The sequence below is a fragment of the Podarcis gaigeae genome, assembly GCF_964106915.1.
Source record: "Podarcis gaigeae genome assembly, chromosome: 3".
Classification (NCBI taxonomy): domain Eukaryota; kingdom Metazoa; phylum Chordata; class Lepidosauria; order Squamata; family Lacertidae; genus Podarcis; species Podarcis gaigeae.
This window is the reverse complement of record NC_139680.1, coordinates 65,668,039-65,685,647: the sequence shown is the minus strand read 5'-3', so window position 1 is coordinate 65,685,647 and position 17,609 is coordinate 65,668,039. Positions and strand designations below refer to the sequence as shown.

Here is a 17,609-nt window from a genome sequence, read left to right as displayed (position 1 = left end):
AATCCATTTTACTCAAAACACAACTGATTTTTGATTTACTTCCACAGAAAGAAGCCAGATTTATTTATTTATTTATTTATTTATTTATTTATTTATTTATTTAAGGGGCAATTTAAGGTTGGTAAGTAAATGCTTTGCCACAAGCACTCTTTAACACTTCCAGCCATTTTGGGGGGCGGTGCTTTTCAGCAGCAAGCTACTGAATTTTAAGCATATTATTAATTCAGCTATGCAGAGATGCCCATCACTTACCAAAAAAGAGGAAAAACCTATTTTTATATAAATATTTCATTTTGAGAACCCACGTGTCTGTTTTGTCCAATATATGCATTTTAATCAATGCTATACACGATTTATCGAAGCTTTTACAACACAGTTCTAAAGTCAATAGGGGTGAGGCAACTGGTGTTGCCCCCAAAATCAACAGAAGAGAAATTTATTATTGCAGGCAACTCCCAGTTTACGCGGGCATTACATTCTAAGGCATCCGCATTTAAGTGAAATTGCATATATTTGAAACACTATTGAACAAGTCTGCAAACACCCTGTTCTGCCCTTGCCCTTGCCCCACCACTTTTTGTGGCATTTTCAGGCTACTTCCATGTTTGGCATGATGCATGTGTGTGCAGTCACAGAAATATCAGAGACCCCTAAAATAGTTGCTGCCTGTACAAGTCTGTGTCTGGTATAAAGTTGTGACATCAATCGGGATGCAGATTTGAAATGAAGGAGTACTGGATATGGTGAAAGTGTGCAACTCCACTGTCCACTCACATCTGTTAGGAGTGGTCTAAGGCTCCTTAAGGCACAATGCGCACACACACACACTCACCATCAACCCAAACATTATGGGACTCCCTACTAAGTTGTCTGTTAAACCTGAGATTACTAATTTCAAGCTCCACATTATATTTAAAGATTATATTTAGCTCTAAAGTGTGGCTGTTAAACACAGGATTCCCCCATGTCTACTGCTCTGGAATTTTGTATAAGGGGTAGTCTATAAGTAAAAGTAAATAAATAAATAAATATGGAAAGCACAGTTCCCATCAGCCATAACCATTCTGTAATTAAAATACATTTCCTGACAAAATACAAATATTGGTTTGGATCCAGAGAAGGGCTCCTTTCAGTTCTACAAGAAGTTGTGACTCAGTAGAAGCTGCTACTCATGTGTGGGGGAAATGAAGCTGAGTTTTTACCAATTCCCTCTTCCCCAGCAGTCCCCAGCACCACCTCCCATGCTCTTACAAAGGGTCCTTCAATCTTCTGGAGAAGATTTTCAGAGATTTGCAGGGGAATCAGCAAAAACGACTTCCTTGTCCCTTTCTGAGGTCCAGCGCTGAGGGCGTTCTGGCGGTTCCCTCGCTGCGAGAAGCCAAGTTTCAGGGAACAAGGCAGAGGGCCTTCTCAGAAGTGGCGCCCGCCCTGTGGAACACCCTCCCACCAGATGTCAAAGAGAAAAATAACTACCAAACTTTTAGAAGACATCTAAAGGCAGCCCTGTTTAGGGAAGCTTTTAATGTTTAATAGGTTATTGTATTTTAATATTTTGTTGGAAGCCACCCAGAGTGGCTGGGGGGACCCAGCCAGATGGGCGGGGTATAAATAAATTATTATTATTATTATTATTATTATTATTATTATTATTATTATTATTATTATTTCTGTGAGCTGAACTTTGCTCATGTGAACTGCAGACCCATAATGCTTAAGGGTATGCAGCAGCAACCTTAGATGGTAAAGTAAAATACTGTCAAATAATTAGCATAAAAACAACAAGTTGTAAATTTATTTAATTTACACCACACAGTAGTAAAATAAAGTGGTTGGAGAGATGTGGATATTATTAAGTGTATTATTTCTGCAGAACTCCTAGCTAAAAGGTTTCAGAACTTCCTTGAAATGTGTGATTAATTACAATGCTAATCCTTCTCATCCAAAGGATAGTACGACTGCACTAATTCTCACCAGATGTAAGTTATGGAAGGCATTAATTTAACTGCTGCGCCACCAAAAATCTGGGAATGAAAATGCTTATAAGTAAGGCTGTAAACATAGTTGAATTCTCACTTTCATTATTAAAACCATTATGACAGACTTAAAAAGAACCCGCAACACCATCATATATTTTAGTTCTCAACACATTTTTAAGGCATGAGAAGGCCTAATGGCAAATAAGTTACAGCCAGGGTTCGAAATTAGCAGGGTGCCAGACACATTTTGCACCTAAAGATTCTCCATTTGTGAAAAGTCCAAATGTATGGGTGCCATTTTTTTGCACCTGGCTGACACTCAAGAATTACTGAAATGAATGTGCTTTGAAGCCTTGAAGTATATGTTAAGGATAGGCAATATGATAACGAATTTATCAATAAAGAGTACAGTGTTTTGAAAACTGAAGTATGATACCAATATTTTTATTATAAACACCAGATTAAACATGTATTAACAATTTCTGGGGGGAAATGTGTCTCTAATGTAAATTGCATATTAATTCATGCTTATCAAAATAATAAATAAAAATGATGACACCCCCCCACACACAAATGGTGGCTAGACATTCTGTTTTGGTGCCTACAACCCAGATCCCAGGAGCCACTTGCCTCCTAGCTTTTCTGTCCCAGTTTCTAACACTGGTTACAGCTTCTGCTGAAGAACAGGTTCCAACTGTAAGAACAGTTAATAAGAGGGAAAGAGGCAATTTATGCCCATATGTCTTCCACTGGAATAGCTGTAATAAGGTCATATTAAGGACAGATTAAGATGGAATGTAGGTGCTCCCCTAGAAATGCTGCTATACAGTGGTACCTTGGGTTACAGACACTTCAGGTTACAGATGCTTCAGGTTACAGACTCTGCTAACGCAGAAATAGTACCTTGGGTTAAGAACTTTGCTTCAGGATGAGAACAGAAATAGTGTGGTGGCGGTGCGGCAGAAGCGGGAGGCCCCATTAGCTAAAGTGGTGCTTCAGGTTAAGAACAGTTTCAGGTTAAGAACGGACCTCCGGAACAAATTAAGTTCTTAATCAGAGGCACCACTGTAATCCAAGAGAGAATTATACATCTACCATCACAACTACACTTAGGCCTGGTTTGGAAGTGACACCAAACCATGGTTTAACTCACTGCTATGGATATGAGCAGCAGCAAGTCTCAGCAGTTCTAAGGATACTGGAAGCGTCTACCTTTAAACTAAAGTTTCTCATTATGTCCAAGCTGGAGGAACTCTGGTAAAAACTATGCTTTGTTAAAAAGCCAGAAGCTCAAGCCACTGATCCTGGCTTATTTCACAGCTGTGCTGAATGAGGAGTACATGAAGCACATAATACTAAACCATGGCTTAGATTTATATCTGAAAAAGGACCACTCTATTCAGGGGAAGGAGCTTCTACAAATTTATTTCTGAGCAAACGTGTAGAACAAAGGGCTTTGAACAACGGGGTAGTAGGACAAATCTGGCAATGACAACATTGTCTTCTTGTAGGAAAAAGTGAGCTTTGACAGAAAAAATGTGAGAGCAAGATCTAGGGGTTCTGATATAAAACTATTTGGCAATTGGCATTGACATCTCAAGCTCCTTGACAACTGTGAACCTAACAGAACACAGTTTGAAGATACCTATACAAATGGTATGTGATATCCTACCAACTAAACAAGATATATAATTTGGTTACAGACGCTTGTTGAAGACATGGGGAACATGGTGCCAACTTAATTCATCTCTTCCAATAATGCAAAAACATTAAGAAATTTTTGAACACAATCTGGTTCCACTTATGGAATGAAAGATCCCAGAAGACCCTTTGATGAACTATTTGGAGAGGATTGTCAAAAATAAGATATTGAAATACTTTATTAAAATCAGTAATAATATATATAGTCCATTGTGGGAGCTATGTATGCTATGGTTTTTTTAGCTTTTTTAGTTGGAGAGGCAGAAGACAGATCTGGAGCTAATGGCAGATCACTATATTTCCAACCCATTAAAACAAAAGAGGTTTCCCCCTTCCTTAATTAGGCAAATCCTCTAATATGCAGTTACTTACCCCATATGGATTTGCATGCATATGTGCAGGTTAAGTCAGTTTGTGGCTCATGGGATTTAATACCGAGGAGAAGGGGGACTCTTGTAAATATGAATATGAATTTGATCCTGAGCCACAGTGTTTGTCACTTGGCTCTGACTGATTCTAGTACAAAAAAAAAGTAGATCCAAAGCCTGAACATGCCCAACCTAATGCATTGAGATGGTTATTTCCTGCATTTAGCTGTTTCCTAGGGCCACAATATCTACAGGAAGCATCAGTACTTGAACTAGGATCCCAAGAGAGATGTAGATATAGAGGTCCTCATTAGTCACAAAGGGCTGCCTTTAAAAGAAAGGCTTCACATGCGTTTTGAACCCCATATACCACATTGCCAAAATAACATAGTTTCTTTCAAAGGCAGCAACTTTTAAGAAACAAGACTCTAGTGTCCCGTCCCCCCCCCCCCAGTCTTCCAAGTCACTTTTCAAGGTAAGGCCCTGGATAAAGAAAAAACGTTTTTAGTAGAACACTAAAAGGTGTGTTCATATACTTGGAGTGGAAACTTTGTGCATCCAGCTGCAACTGATTTCCTGCATGGCAAAATACTGCAGGCATTTTACTAGATGGGAACATTACAAAGGCTTCCTACACATCACTAGGTTTTCAAACCAGGAAGGTATTCCCACATGGCCATTCCTTTGTCAGAATAAACAGCCTCTACTGATCTTTCACTGTATATGGTTTGCTTCTTCCCAAACCATAAAAAGGTGGAAAAAAGTGGTTTCAAAACACCCAATGACATGAAATATTCTCCTCTTTTGAAGGAAACAGTAAATTACAGTATTTAGGTATTTCTTCTTTCCTCTCACCAGAAAGCTATACAACACCTAGCAACAACACATCCTTTCATACTTCTTTTTAAAAAAAGACCTAGCCAAAACCATCAACGCTACAGCAAAAGCAAGCCATGGGAGAATTTCAATGAAACACACTATTAAGACTTTCTGGAGTATTTATACTTCTAATCTCATACATGGGGGGAAAACTCTCTGTACATGTATATAGTGAAGAAGGACAATTCTTCAGGAAAGAAAGAGAGCATAAGGTGAACCCAGCACCAATGGTGCCCATGCCTCTGGGAAGTACACAAGCAAGTTATCTATGCACAGTCCTCCTTCCTTTTTTGCAATAAGCAGGAAAACTTTCTGAGACCTTTAGAAATTCCCTTCTTCAAGGTGCCTCCTTGAATGGAATGGGCCATCTGTGCCTCAGCTTTTCTCTATGAGCTTAGCTACCAGTGAGAATGTAGCATACTCACTCACAGTATTGAATTCACATTTACAATTTGGAATTTATTGCTATATACTTTCACAAAAGGCATTAGTCAATCTGAAAGCACAGGAACTGGCAGTGTGTATTATCTGGGAGCTGAAGATCAATACTAGAATTTAAAGTGGAAGAGAAGCCCAATACCAGTGTCTAGATGTCTTTTTTTTAAAAAAAGAACTTATAAACAAAAATAAATTTAAACACAAGAGACAGAGCTGTTTAAAATATAAGTTGGCAAATGGTTATCTGGTAACGTCCAAGTAGTCAATGCAGAACTTTTGGCATCTCATGCTTCACTCGCAAAGAACCAGAGATGTGAAAAAATAAATTCTACTGTCAAACATGTGGCAATTCAAATCTTTTATTTCTTGGCTGCTAGCAACCATGTTACTTCCTAAAGAAAAGGGTGTTCAAAAGGTTCAGCAGCCCAGTTCCCAAGCTGACCCAGAGTTAAAGGTCCCACTGAAAAGAACGGGGCTTACAACAGTGGGATGTGTTCATGACGCCAACAGCAAGTTCAAGTTGAAGCACAAGGCAGAGTTCACACTAACGCATCCTCAATCAAAGGCATATGTTGCACTCCTCCTATTGTGGCAATGAGGGCCGAAACTGTGGACTGTACATTTCATGTTTGCCAAAAGGAATGTACATTTTTAAAAAACTTCATCAGAAGTCATTCAATCCCAGACTGCCATAATTTCCTCCCTTCATGACCTAAAAAGTAATCAAGCCAAGACCTCCCCAAAAACCATCATATGTTTTCTGAATCCTAGCCAATTTACAATATCTTCCTGAATCCGAAACCTCTCCTAACAGATGTGATGTCAGTATATCAAATCAGCATTCCAATCTAGTTTCTGGCTATAGTATACCAATATAAAACTGTTTCAACATTTGGTTTCGATTGAACAATTGAAGCAAGCCTGTAATGAGCTCTGAAGTACAACATCGTCTCCCCGTTTACCAATAAAATATGCAGTCACTGAAGCTTTTGTCATGAATTAAAATTGGCAAAAAGGGACATATCCAAAAGATACAGCTACATTCATTTGCAATAAGAATTACTTGAAAACGGCAGCTATTAATGGTATAGCTATCAACGGTTTCCATTAATGACTTTTTCCCTGCAGCAAGCCAGAGAAGCATGGCTCAAAAGGCAAAGCATATTGCTTTTGCTTACAACGGGACACTAGGATTTCCCAGGTTAGGGGTGGGTAGAAGCACTTTGTGGTGATTCTACCTTACTTGGGTGGTCATTTCCAGAGGGTGATGCTTGGGGAGTGCTCTTTGGCCCCATGGAACCTTCAATGTGGGGTTCCTCAGCATTCGATTTTATCCCTCATGTTATTTAACATCTACATGAAACCTCTGAGTTCGTCCAGTTTTGGAGTCCATGGTCAGCAATTTGTTGAGGACACACAGCTCTACTTCTCCTTTACATATGCAGGTGTTGAAGTGGATGTGCTGGACCATTGTCTTGCCTCAGTAATGGACTGGATGAGAGCCAATGAACTGAAGCTCAATCCTCCACCTTAGGGTAGTTCCCTAAACCAGATGGATGGGAGGTTGCCTGCTTTGATGAGGTTACACTCCCTCTGAAGGAGCGGGTGGTGCACAGCTTGAAGGCACTTCTGGAACCATTGCTGTTACTTGAAGCTCAGGTGGCACCTTGGTGGCACATAGTGCTTTCTATTAGCTTTGGCTGGTGGCCCAGTTGCGCCCCTATCTGGATAGGGATAGCATAACTTCTGTTGTCTATCCTCTGGTAACCTCTAGGTTAGATTACGGCAATGCACTGTATGTGGGAGCTGCCTCTGAAGATGGTTCAGAAACTTCAGCTGGTGCAGAATTCAGTGGCCAGGTTGCGATGATTTGAGCATGTGGTGGCAATCCTGGCCCAATTGCACTGGCTGCCAATTAGTTTCTGGGCCCAATTCAAAGTGCTGTGTTTGATCTATAAAGCCTCAACCTGCTCACAGCTGTAGTACTCCAAGGACTACAACTCTCCATATGAACCACCTCAAGACCCTGTGATCATCATCCAACACTCTTCTACGTGTGCCTCCTCCACGAGAGGTCTGGAGGGCAGCAACATGAGAGCAGGCTTTTCTGTGCTGGTTCTCCACTTGTGGAAGGCTTTCCCAAGGGAGGTCTGCCTGGCATCTTCATTACATATATTTAGGCACCAGGCAGAAAATGTCCTCCGTTGGACCTAGTGGCTGCTTGAGTTTGGACTCACTATAAAAGTCAGCTTCATAGGTCATGATTCCACAAAAACCATAATTCCCTCGCCCAATTCCATTTTTGAAAAGCATTCAGGAAACTTCCACAAGGCCCAATAAAACTTAGCAGGTTGCACATACTGAAAACCACTTCTGCATGTAGGGAGATGTCATGCATTTTTAGTTTTATTTAGAACTTTCAGGTCAGGGCTTCTCAGATAAAAGCAGGGTTCCTCCATGCTAAGCAAAAGAAAATAGTAAAGCCAACTTTCTTCCAGCAGTGTCTGGCTGAGATTCTCTGGAAGCATCATTAAAATAAACAGAACCATGTGCAACAGCCATGTATTAAATTACTTTATATATATGTCTTGTTGACTTCAAAGCAGTCTGCACAACAGAAAAATACAATTATGAGTGTAAAGATGCTAGCAATATTGATAGAGAACCAACCTATCCATCTCAGAACCTGCGTTTTTCATATGCCTTCAAAGGTAAGTGATCAGAATTAAACTTTTAACTTAATAGTTCTAAAAATACTATATGATTCTCCTGACGATTCAAAGTTAATCTCCTGCCTGAAGTCAGAGGCTTCAAATGGATATGGCAGGCCTGCAACCTATGTGAGGGTTATGTTCTGGGGATGGCACCTGAAGCCAAAATTGTATACAGTCAAAACCCATGGGGCTCAATGGAGAGTGGGATTTCCAAAGTCATTTTTCCTGAGACCCTGCCCCCTTTAAAAAATTTTTTTATTGCCATACACATCAAGTTAAATGCACATAAGTTATGGGCTTACTTAGGGTTGACATATGTCCAGAATTTCCCGGACATATCTGGAATACTGCAGTTGGAAGCAGAAGTTGTAAAAATGACCAGGAAAATCTGGACATATGACAACCCATGCTGCCAATGTCATTTTTGGTGAATTTTCTTAGCGATAGTTCAAAAACGTCTCTCTTTTTTGTGAATTTGCAACTTTTCTCTCTGGATTTTCACTGTTTGAAATAGGGCCACATTCAGAAAAGGTGCATGGCACATAGCCTTCCAAGGACTATACCACCAAAATCTGAATTGTGGAATCACTTGTGCGTGACTATTCCATCACATAAATAGCAATGTACAGAAAACAAACACATCTGAAGAAGGTAAACTAGACTTGTTTCCTAGTATGCTACTTTTGCAAGGAATATTCATTCATATATTCCCAATCATACTCCAATGTGGCATCAATCCAGATGGATTGTACGGTTTTCCTTTTCCGACTGTATCAAGATCAGGCTACAGGGACAATACACATAACCACGTTTTAGGGTTATAATTGGCTTATCATGCTTCTTTGGTGAATTATGATTAAAGAAGTGTGCATGCACACGAAAGCTCATACCAAGAACTGGTATCTGAAGAAGTGTGCATGCACACGAAAGCTCATACCAAGAACTGACTTAGTTGGTCTTTAAGGTGCTACTGGAAGGAATTTTTTTTGTTTTGACTATGATTAAAGGAGCCATCCTATCGTTAAATCAGTATTCATGCTTAAGGTAGTGCACCATGACAGCTGCCTCACTGCCTTCACATTTCAAATCTCAGCTGGCAACAAGGGAGTTACTCAAAATAAACTCAGACTGTGGTTGTATGAATTGGCTCCTAAGACAAAGATTAAATTTTCCATGCAGACTTCCAGCTTTCAAAATCTGTTTAGACATCCATAAGAACAAATATTTGTGCTATGTGTAGATGCTGGTATAGTATATGAATATATATAATTCACACAGAGAAAGACACATACAATGTAAAAAATATTCTAGCACTTCTTTACCAGTCAAGCTAACTGAACATATGGTGCCATATTAATTTAGGACTACTGGATGTCAGGGGAAAAAATTAAAATGTAAATTGTAAAGTTTAAAGGCAGCCCTATACTTCGCCTTTCCAAACACAATTACTTATATATCCCATAGCTGCTATTTCCAGATTTAGCTTTACTACAAGCAAACAGGATTCCATTATAAATTTAGCTAGAGGCCAGGACCACAAGCAGTTGTGGAAATTTGAACCACAAGCCTTAATCAGTAAAGGCTGTTCGCTCTGAAAAAGGAAGGAAGGCATTAGATGAAGACTTCTTCTAACACTGCTATTTTATTCTAAAATGTTATATTTTCAATTATTATTTTGATCACATTTATAAATATATTTTTCTATTTATTATTATTATAAAAACTAAGCAAAACAGCATTCACGGGAAGAGCTGAGTAGAGCAGCTAGGCCTCTATTGCTACTGAAAGACATCAGTTTGAATCTTAACTTCCACTAATGGTCAAAACACGGCTACCTATCTGTAACTTCCACTAATGGAACAGAGTTCATAGCTGAGGAATGGGGCTTTCCTGCTTCCAATTCCAATTCCCCTCTGCAGTGCCTTGTGTTTTCACCAAAAAATAATCCTGGGATTGGGACAGTCCTGGGAATGGAATGGAAGCTGCAGACAGAGGGGTAACTGTGAGTAGTCAATGGAAAAGCAACTAACACTCCAATCCTTTGCAAATATTGAGTTGAGCTGCTGTCCGTCTGTCTCAGGAAACAATGGAGGACTGCACCTTTGAGGGTAAAGTCAAACTGCTGGAGAGTCACAGTGCCTGTGGTTGGCTGTCGAGTCCAACATGGGAGAGACATGTTTTGTTGCAGCTGAAGCAGATGAAGGTGTCCGGTTGTGCTGATACAGGTGTACCACGGCACATTTCTTCTTTCTGGCTTCCTCCCAGTGGTCATTCCTCTTCTGGTCACTGCTGTCTCCAGGCACTGAGGTCATCTGCCCTCCCCCCATTTGGTGGCATTAATGTTGCCAGCCTTCATGTCACATTTGGAGACATCTTTGTAACAAAGAGTTGGTCTGCCAACAGGCCTGGTACCTGAAGCCAGATCCTCATATAGTACTGTTGATGGTTTTAGTCTAACACTGTTTTAACTGAGCTTTATTTTATTTCTTGGTTCTACTTTTTACCCTCTATAGTTTCAACTATTTGTTGTTGTTGTTGTTTAGTCATGTCCGACTCTTCGTGACCCCATGGACCAGAGCACGCCACACACTTCTGTCTTCCACTGCCTCCCGCAGTTTGGTCAGACTCATGTTTGTAGCTTCGAAGACACTATTCAACCATCTCGTCCTCTGTCGTCCCCTTCTCCTTGTGCCCTCCATCTTTCCCAACATCAGGGTCTTTTCCAGGGAGTCTTCTCTTCTCATGAGGTGGCCAAAGTACTGGAGCCTCAGCTTCACGATCTGTCCTTCCAGTGAGCACTCAGGACTGATTTCCTTAAGAATGGATAGGTTTGATCTTCTTGCAGTCCATGGGACTCTCAAGAGTCTCCTCCAGCACCATAATTCAAAAGCATCAATTCTTCGGCGATCAGCCTTCTTTATGGTCCAGCTCTCACTTCCATACATTACTACTGGGAAAACCATAGCTTTTACTATACGGACCTTTGTTGGCAAGGTGATGTCTCTACTTTTTAAGATGGTGTCTAGGTTTGTCATTGCTTTCCTCCCAAGAAGCAGGTGTCTCTTAATTTTGTGGCTGCGTCACCATCTGCAGTGATCATGGAGCCCAAGAAAGTAAAATCTCTCACTGCCTCCATTTCTTCCCCTTCTATTTGCCAGGAGGTGATGGGACCAGTGGCCATGATCTTCGTTTTTTGATGTTGAGCTTTAGACCACATTTTGCTCTCTCCTCTTTCACCCTCAATAAAAGGTTATTTAATTCCTCCTCACTTTCTGCCATCAAGGTTGTGTCATCTGCATATCTGAGGTGGTTGATATTTCTTCCAGCAATCTTAATTCCGGCTAGGGATTCATCCAGCCCAGCCTTTCGCATGATGGATTCTGCATATAAGTTAAATAAACAGGGAGACAAAATATAGCCTTATCATACTCCTTTCCCAATTTTGAACCAATCAGTTGTTCCATATCCAGTTCTAACTGTAGCTTCTTGTCCCACATAGAGATTTCTCAGGAGACAGATGAGGTGATCAGGCACTCCCATTTCTTTAAGAACTTGCCATAGTTTGCTGTGGTCGACACAGTCAAAGGCTTTTGCATAGTCAATGAAGCAGAAGTAGATGTCTTTCTGGAACTCTCTAGCTTTCTCCATAATCCAGCGCATGTTTGCAATTTGGTCTCTGGTTCCTCTGCCTCTTCTAAATCCAGCTTGCACTTCTGGGAGTTCTCGGTCCACATACTGCTTGAGCCTGCCTTGTAGAATTTTAAGCATAACCTTGCTTGCATGTGAAATGAGTGCAATTGTGCGGTAGTTGGAGCATTCTTTAGCACTGCCCTTCTTTGGGATTGGGATGTAGACAGACTGATCTTTTCCAATCTTCTGGCCACTGCTGAGTTTTCCAAACTTGCTGGCATATTGAGTGTAGCACCTTAACAGCATCATCTTTTAAAATTTTAAATAGTTCAGCTGGAATACCATCACTTCCACTGGCCTTGTTATTTGCAGTGCTTTCTAAGGCCCATTTGACTTCACTCTCCAGGATGTCTGGCTCAAGGTCAGCAACCACACTACCTGGGGTGTACGAGACATCCAATTCTTTCTGGTATAATTCCTCTGTGTATTCTTGCCACCTCTTCTTGATGTCTTCTGCTTCTGTTAGGTCCTTACCACTTTTGTCCTTTATTATGGTAATTTTTGAACGAAATGTTCCTTTCATATCTCCAGTTTTCTTGAACAGATCTCTGGTTCTTCCCATTCTTTCAAGTATACTTTTTGTTAAATGGCAGAATAGAAATGCTGTAAATAATACCTCTGGCACCTCTGGTTACAAACTTAATTCATTCCGGAGGTCCATTCTTAACCTGAGGTACCACTTTAGCTAATGGAGCCTCCTGCTGCCACTGCGCCGCCAGCACACAATTTCTGTTTTCATCCTGAGGTAAAGTTCTTAACCCAAGGTACTACTTCCGGGTTAGTGGAGTCTGTAACCCGAAGTGTTTGTAACCCGAGGTACCACTGCATTCAAAATGAGCTGAAACCCAGGAATGAGGGTTTATTGGTCTCCAGTTCCACATTTTATAACTTGTGCTTCACAGATAGGATTATTTACTATGCAATCCTGTACATGTCTATTTGGAACTAAACTCCACTGAACTTAATGGGGCTTACTCCCAGGTTAGTGAGTTTAGAATTACAGCTTTAGCCTCCAACAAAAGCACCTCAGCCAACTAAACTGAAATCTGTTGGCATCACTCCATCATCACCTCAATTCTTTAGTCTTTCCAGCTTCTGACTGTAGGGCTTAGAGTTTAAATTTTTTTCTACAAATGTATGTATACTTTGTCATCTCATTTGTATCTATATGACTGTGTTAAGTGCCTCAACTGTCATCCAACAGACGTTCTGATTGTGCTGTTTGTATACAAGACCATCACTAGGAATTATTTATACCATTTTTGCTATGAGGAGTGAGTGGGAAGAGACAATGTTATCCATTGGCTACACTCAGTAGCCTGAGAGACTTAGATTATAATCACACCTTTGCTATGAGCTCACTAAGAGATAGCATGGCAAGTATCATGTGTCACACAATACTGTAGCCTTGAATGTTAATGCTAGGAAACCGGATAAAAAAGCAAGTCATGCCTCTGACATAATCCAAAGGGTAAATGACTTTTGTTCTATGTGATTCAGAAAAAATATTTTTAGAAAAACGCATCTTAAAAGGACATATCTAACACTTGACAATTAATACCATTTTTCCAAATTGCTCATCATCTTCTAGGTACCACTTAGCAGAATAGAATTTTTTCAGATAAAAACAAGCCATATAAGTTAATCCAGTTCAGATATCAAAGCCAAATCATTATTGTTCATCATAAAGAAACTTTGTACCTGTGTACTCTCCTCCTCCCAACTTTCCCCTGTACACTCCAATTTTGTCTGTCATTTCCTGATTCACATAACTATAGTTTGCTGTTGTGTCCGAAACAAGCAAACTATGGTTACTGCAGACCTCAGTGGAACTCTAAATCATAATTGGAATCCCAGATCAAGCTGTACTTTGCTGCTGTATCTTATTTTCAGTTTGGTATGGGCAACCTGTAGCCCTCCAGGTGTTTCTAGACTACGATTATGAGCCAACACTGAGATAGTGTTCATAAGGTGACATTTGTACCAAAGGTCAACCACCTTCCTGCTTGCCCACTTAAATACTGAACTGCACTTGCTCAGCACAGTAGCACATCATCTCCACACTAAGATGCATAGCCGTCATGCATGTAGGCACCATGTATCACACAATGCAGTGCATGTACCACCCCTCCTATAAGCATTCACCAGAAGGACAAAAGGTGGGTGTGTTCATGACTCCTATTTTCCATGCTTCAGCATGGCATTCCAAACCACCTGTAGCTCTATATGAGACAGAATAGGACTGACATCTACACGTATCACAGTTCTGTGAGAATGAGAGAGCTAAAACTTGTAAAGTGTACCAAGTTTCAGGAACTGCTATATAAAACTATCAGTGTTGAAATGCAGCACAATTCAAGGGAAGACAGAACCAATGGTCTTACTTTGCTCTCTTGGTATAACTCTTCCTAAGAATTGACTTCACTAAAACCACAATGGCTTTGATCCAATGCAATGCAAAGTAAGCATCTTATTAGTGCAAGGATGTCCACTTCTGCGGGGGGATTTTCTTGACTTTCCACCCCCCCATGCACCCTTCAAATCTGTTTTGGGCTTCCCCTTTAACTTCCAGAGCAGATTTAGGGAGGGAGAAGATGGGGGGGGGGAGAATCCTGTTGCACAAGAAGTTACCCTTGCACTGATGGGATGCTTACTTAGCACTGCATTGATACATGTCAAAATCTCTCTTTTTAAAAAAAAAACCTCTCCTCTCCTAGCTCCCACTGAGCATATCATCCCCACTGCAGTTTGAAACTCAGAAATTCAACATAATCTGCTTTTCTCATCTGTGAAGCTCTAGGACCAAAAAAAAAAAAAGCGCTATTTCAATTCCGCATCTTCATTTAATGTTTAAAAGCTCAAGAGCCTGTCTCATTAAAAAGTTTGCAATCCTAGTGAACACATGACCTAGTACAAACTGAACCAAGAGAGCCAGTTGTGAAGGTCGAAGATCTAGTTAAATAAACTAGTGACTGATAAACCACTTCATTAACTTTCCGTACTTTTTCAGATGAGCAATAACACCAAGTTTAGAAGCAGTTTTAGAGCAACAACAAATATCGCAACCAAGATGTCACTTTTATGGAGTCAAAGATGTTACAAAGATGACTACAGTGGTACCTCAGGTTAAGTACTTAATTCGTTCCTGAGGTCCGTTCTTAACCTGAAACTGTTCTTAACCTGAAGCACCACTTTAGCTAATGGGGCCTCCTGCTGCCGCCGCACCGCTGGAGCACGATTTCTGTTTTCATCCTGAAGCAAAGTTCTTAACCTGAAGCACTATTTCTGGGTTAGCGGAGTCCGTAACCTGAAGCGTATGTAACCTGAGGTACCACTGTATTTGTAATATGCTACTGAATAGGATTCCTACGTGATTTCGTCATCAAAAAAAAGCGCCCTCCCAAATTAACTGTCCATAGCTCACATCACATAGCAAGTCCTATGAAAAAGTATATGAGTTCTGTATAGAACACAAACCACATAAAACAGATTTTTAAGAAAAAGAAAAAAACAAGAGCAATTGTTACAAGAGGAAGAAAACAGCTTATGCAGTCTAGACAAATTAATGGGTGTTGTTCATCAGAAGATATAATAACCAACTGAGTGGAGTTTATTCTAACAATCCTCTAGTGTGTATGGAGAAATCCCTTAACTAGAAGTGAAACACTTTTATTGAGAAGTTTCCACTGGCTGCATGCTTAACAGAAAGAAATCAGAGAATCTGTCTACATGCCACCTGGAATAGCAGTTACTTTCAAGAAGAGGGCTAGCATTGTTTTAAGTAGCAGCAAGTCTTTCTCCTCAGATGTCAGAAATCCAACAAAGCTGCAAACCACCAGGTATTTATTCCCCCATGCCACCTGAGCATATACCCATATATTTTAAAAAGGCTCGTTCCAATAAGAACAAAGAGAAAGGGAGGTGTTATCAAAAATAATACATTTGCCCAGCAATCTGACTCTACAAACATCCAGTGTTCTTTCTCTTCACAGCTACTTCATATGGAACATTCAACATACAGATGTGTCTGGGTGAGATGTGCACAGCCATGTAAGCAGTCATAGGTCAGGAATGCACACCTGTCTATTTAGCCATGCACGCTCACTTCAGACACCCAGTGTAGCTAAGTGTAAACTTCGCAATGGATGGATACAAGACGGACAAAAACCAAACAAACCCCACATTATTCAGAACATAACTGCATATACAAGCTACCTCTAGTGCCAGAGATGCAGGTTTGAAATAAATTTACACACACAGCCCAATGCCAATGCAATTCCATGCAGGGAAAATATGTATGCTGTAATGGGAGAGCAGCTCTCTCTCTCTCTCTCTCTCTCTCTCACACACACACACACACAGTTACAAGAGCTTTAAAAGCACTCCTCCTTTGCTGCTGTACAGTGTCTGTTGCCAAGTCTTTTCAGGTAACAACAGATAAGGATACTATGGGCACTTTCTGAACTACCCCAGCTTTTTGTTTCTGCCTGCAACCTGAGAGCACTTTACATGGGCGTGTGCTGATTGACTTTTACCGTTCACCTCTTTAGCGGGATGTACTGTTTCCAAGCTGATAAGCCACAGGGTTCCTGGGAACCTAAAGGAAGGAATGATGCTGTTGCTGTCGAGGGAAAGAGAAGAGAGAAGAGGGTGGAGGGAACGGAGGCTTCTACAGTAGAGAAAAGCCCAGGAGAGAAGAGGGAACCTCAGGTATATACAGAAAGAGGGGCTTCCCCAGTCGCCCCCCCCATCAGCTATACTCTTCAAGTAAATCCATGTTCAGCCCCCTTCTCCAACAGAGCCCCCCTCCAGGCCCTCCTCCCCTTTCAAAGCAGCCGAGGGAACAATACAGAGTCTCCGCAAGTCAGGAAACAATGGGGCGATCATGATATAGCATACCTCGCGCGCAGGGCATTTAACCAAAAAGAGAGGGGTGGGCGAACGAGGGAGAATCAGGTGGCGCCAGAAGATCCGCGCGCGACCTTCCACTGCTACCCCCCGCCCGCCGGTCGGTGGTTTCGGCGATAAAGAGATTTAAAGGGAAGGAGGCACGGAGCCCGAAGAAGAAGGAAAGCTCGCCAGACTCTCTCGCCCACTCCGAGAAGCCCGGGGCGTGGAGAGGGGAGCGAAACAAAGCGGCGGCTCTTACTGGAGTGGCGGGCGGCAGCTCCGAGCAGGCGCGAGGGTCGTCGCCCCGACTCTGCCGCTTCGGAGCCCGGCTAGCCGAGGCTGCTAAATCCAGGCGCAGCAGGAGGGAAAGCGGCTCCCGCTCCTTAATTCATTCGGAGGCGCCGAGCGGCTCGTCCCACCTCAGCGCGCTGCTCCGGCGACTGCTGAGGAACCCGAGTCGTGGGCGCGCTTTAGAGGCGGGCGGCAGTAACTGCAGCAGCAGCAGCAGCAGCAGCCTCAGCCTCCTTTCCTCCCCGACTGCCTCCTCCCTCTCTCGCGTAGGAAGCAAGCCGGAGTTCCTCGCGAGGCCGCTAGGAAAACTCCTCTCCGGCGTCCCTCCGGCGCTCGCCTTCGAGGGCTCGGCCCCTCCTCGCGGAGGGAGGCCTGGCTTCTCCTGGGGCTGCAGCTGGAGTTTCCCTCGAGGGAGGAGGGAGGGCGCGGAGTTCACCACTTGGCTGTGGAGCGAAGCCAACGAGGAGAGGGAAGCGCAGGCTCCGCAGAAATTAAAACAAAAACAAAACCGCCACTGTTAATACGCGCAGCGAGCCCTTGTTTTAGCCCGACAACTTTTGCTTCCATATTTCTTTCCAGAGGCATTTCTTTTCTTTAAACATCCATCCCCCAACCCAGTCACACTAGCGTTTCAGTCCTCCCATTGAACGCAATGTAACTCG

At 41.9% G+C, this 17,609-nt stretch overlaps 1 protein-coding gene and 1 long non-coding RNA gene across 10 annotated transcripts in view; one reads left to right on the top strand and one right to left on the bottom strand.

Annotated features, from left to right (window-relative positions):
• PLEKHG1 (pleckstrin homology and RhoGEF domain containing G1) overlaps positions 1–17,278 on the bottom strand; it is a 103,074-nt gene extending 85,796 nt beyond the window's left edge. For 6 of the 9 annotated variants that reach the window (XR_014562474.1, XR_014562475.1, XR_014562476.1 and 3 more), the window contains exon 1: positions 16,916–17,188. Coding sequence is in view for 1 of the 9 variants with exons in the window: in XM_083732144.1 (XP_083588270.1) it covers positions 16,666–16,681 (16 nt within the window). In the remaining 8 variants the exon portion in view is untranslated. Of the gene's footprint in view, positions 1–16,301; positions 16,320–16,665; positions 16,684–16,915 lie in introns of those variants that run through there. The other 3 variants (XR_014562473.1, XM_083732144.1, XM_083732147.1) reach the window with 3 other exon arrangements.
• Positions 7,974–14,900, top strand: LOC310841712. Its single transcript, XR_014562719.1, has 2 exons — positions 7,974–8,940; positions 9,084–14,900. It is a non-coding gene; the product is annotated as an uncharacterized lncRNA (long non-coding RNA).
• Positions 17,279–17,609: the final 331 nt, after the last annotated feature.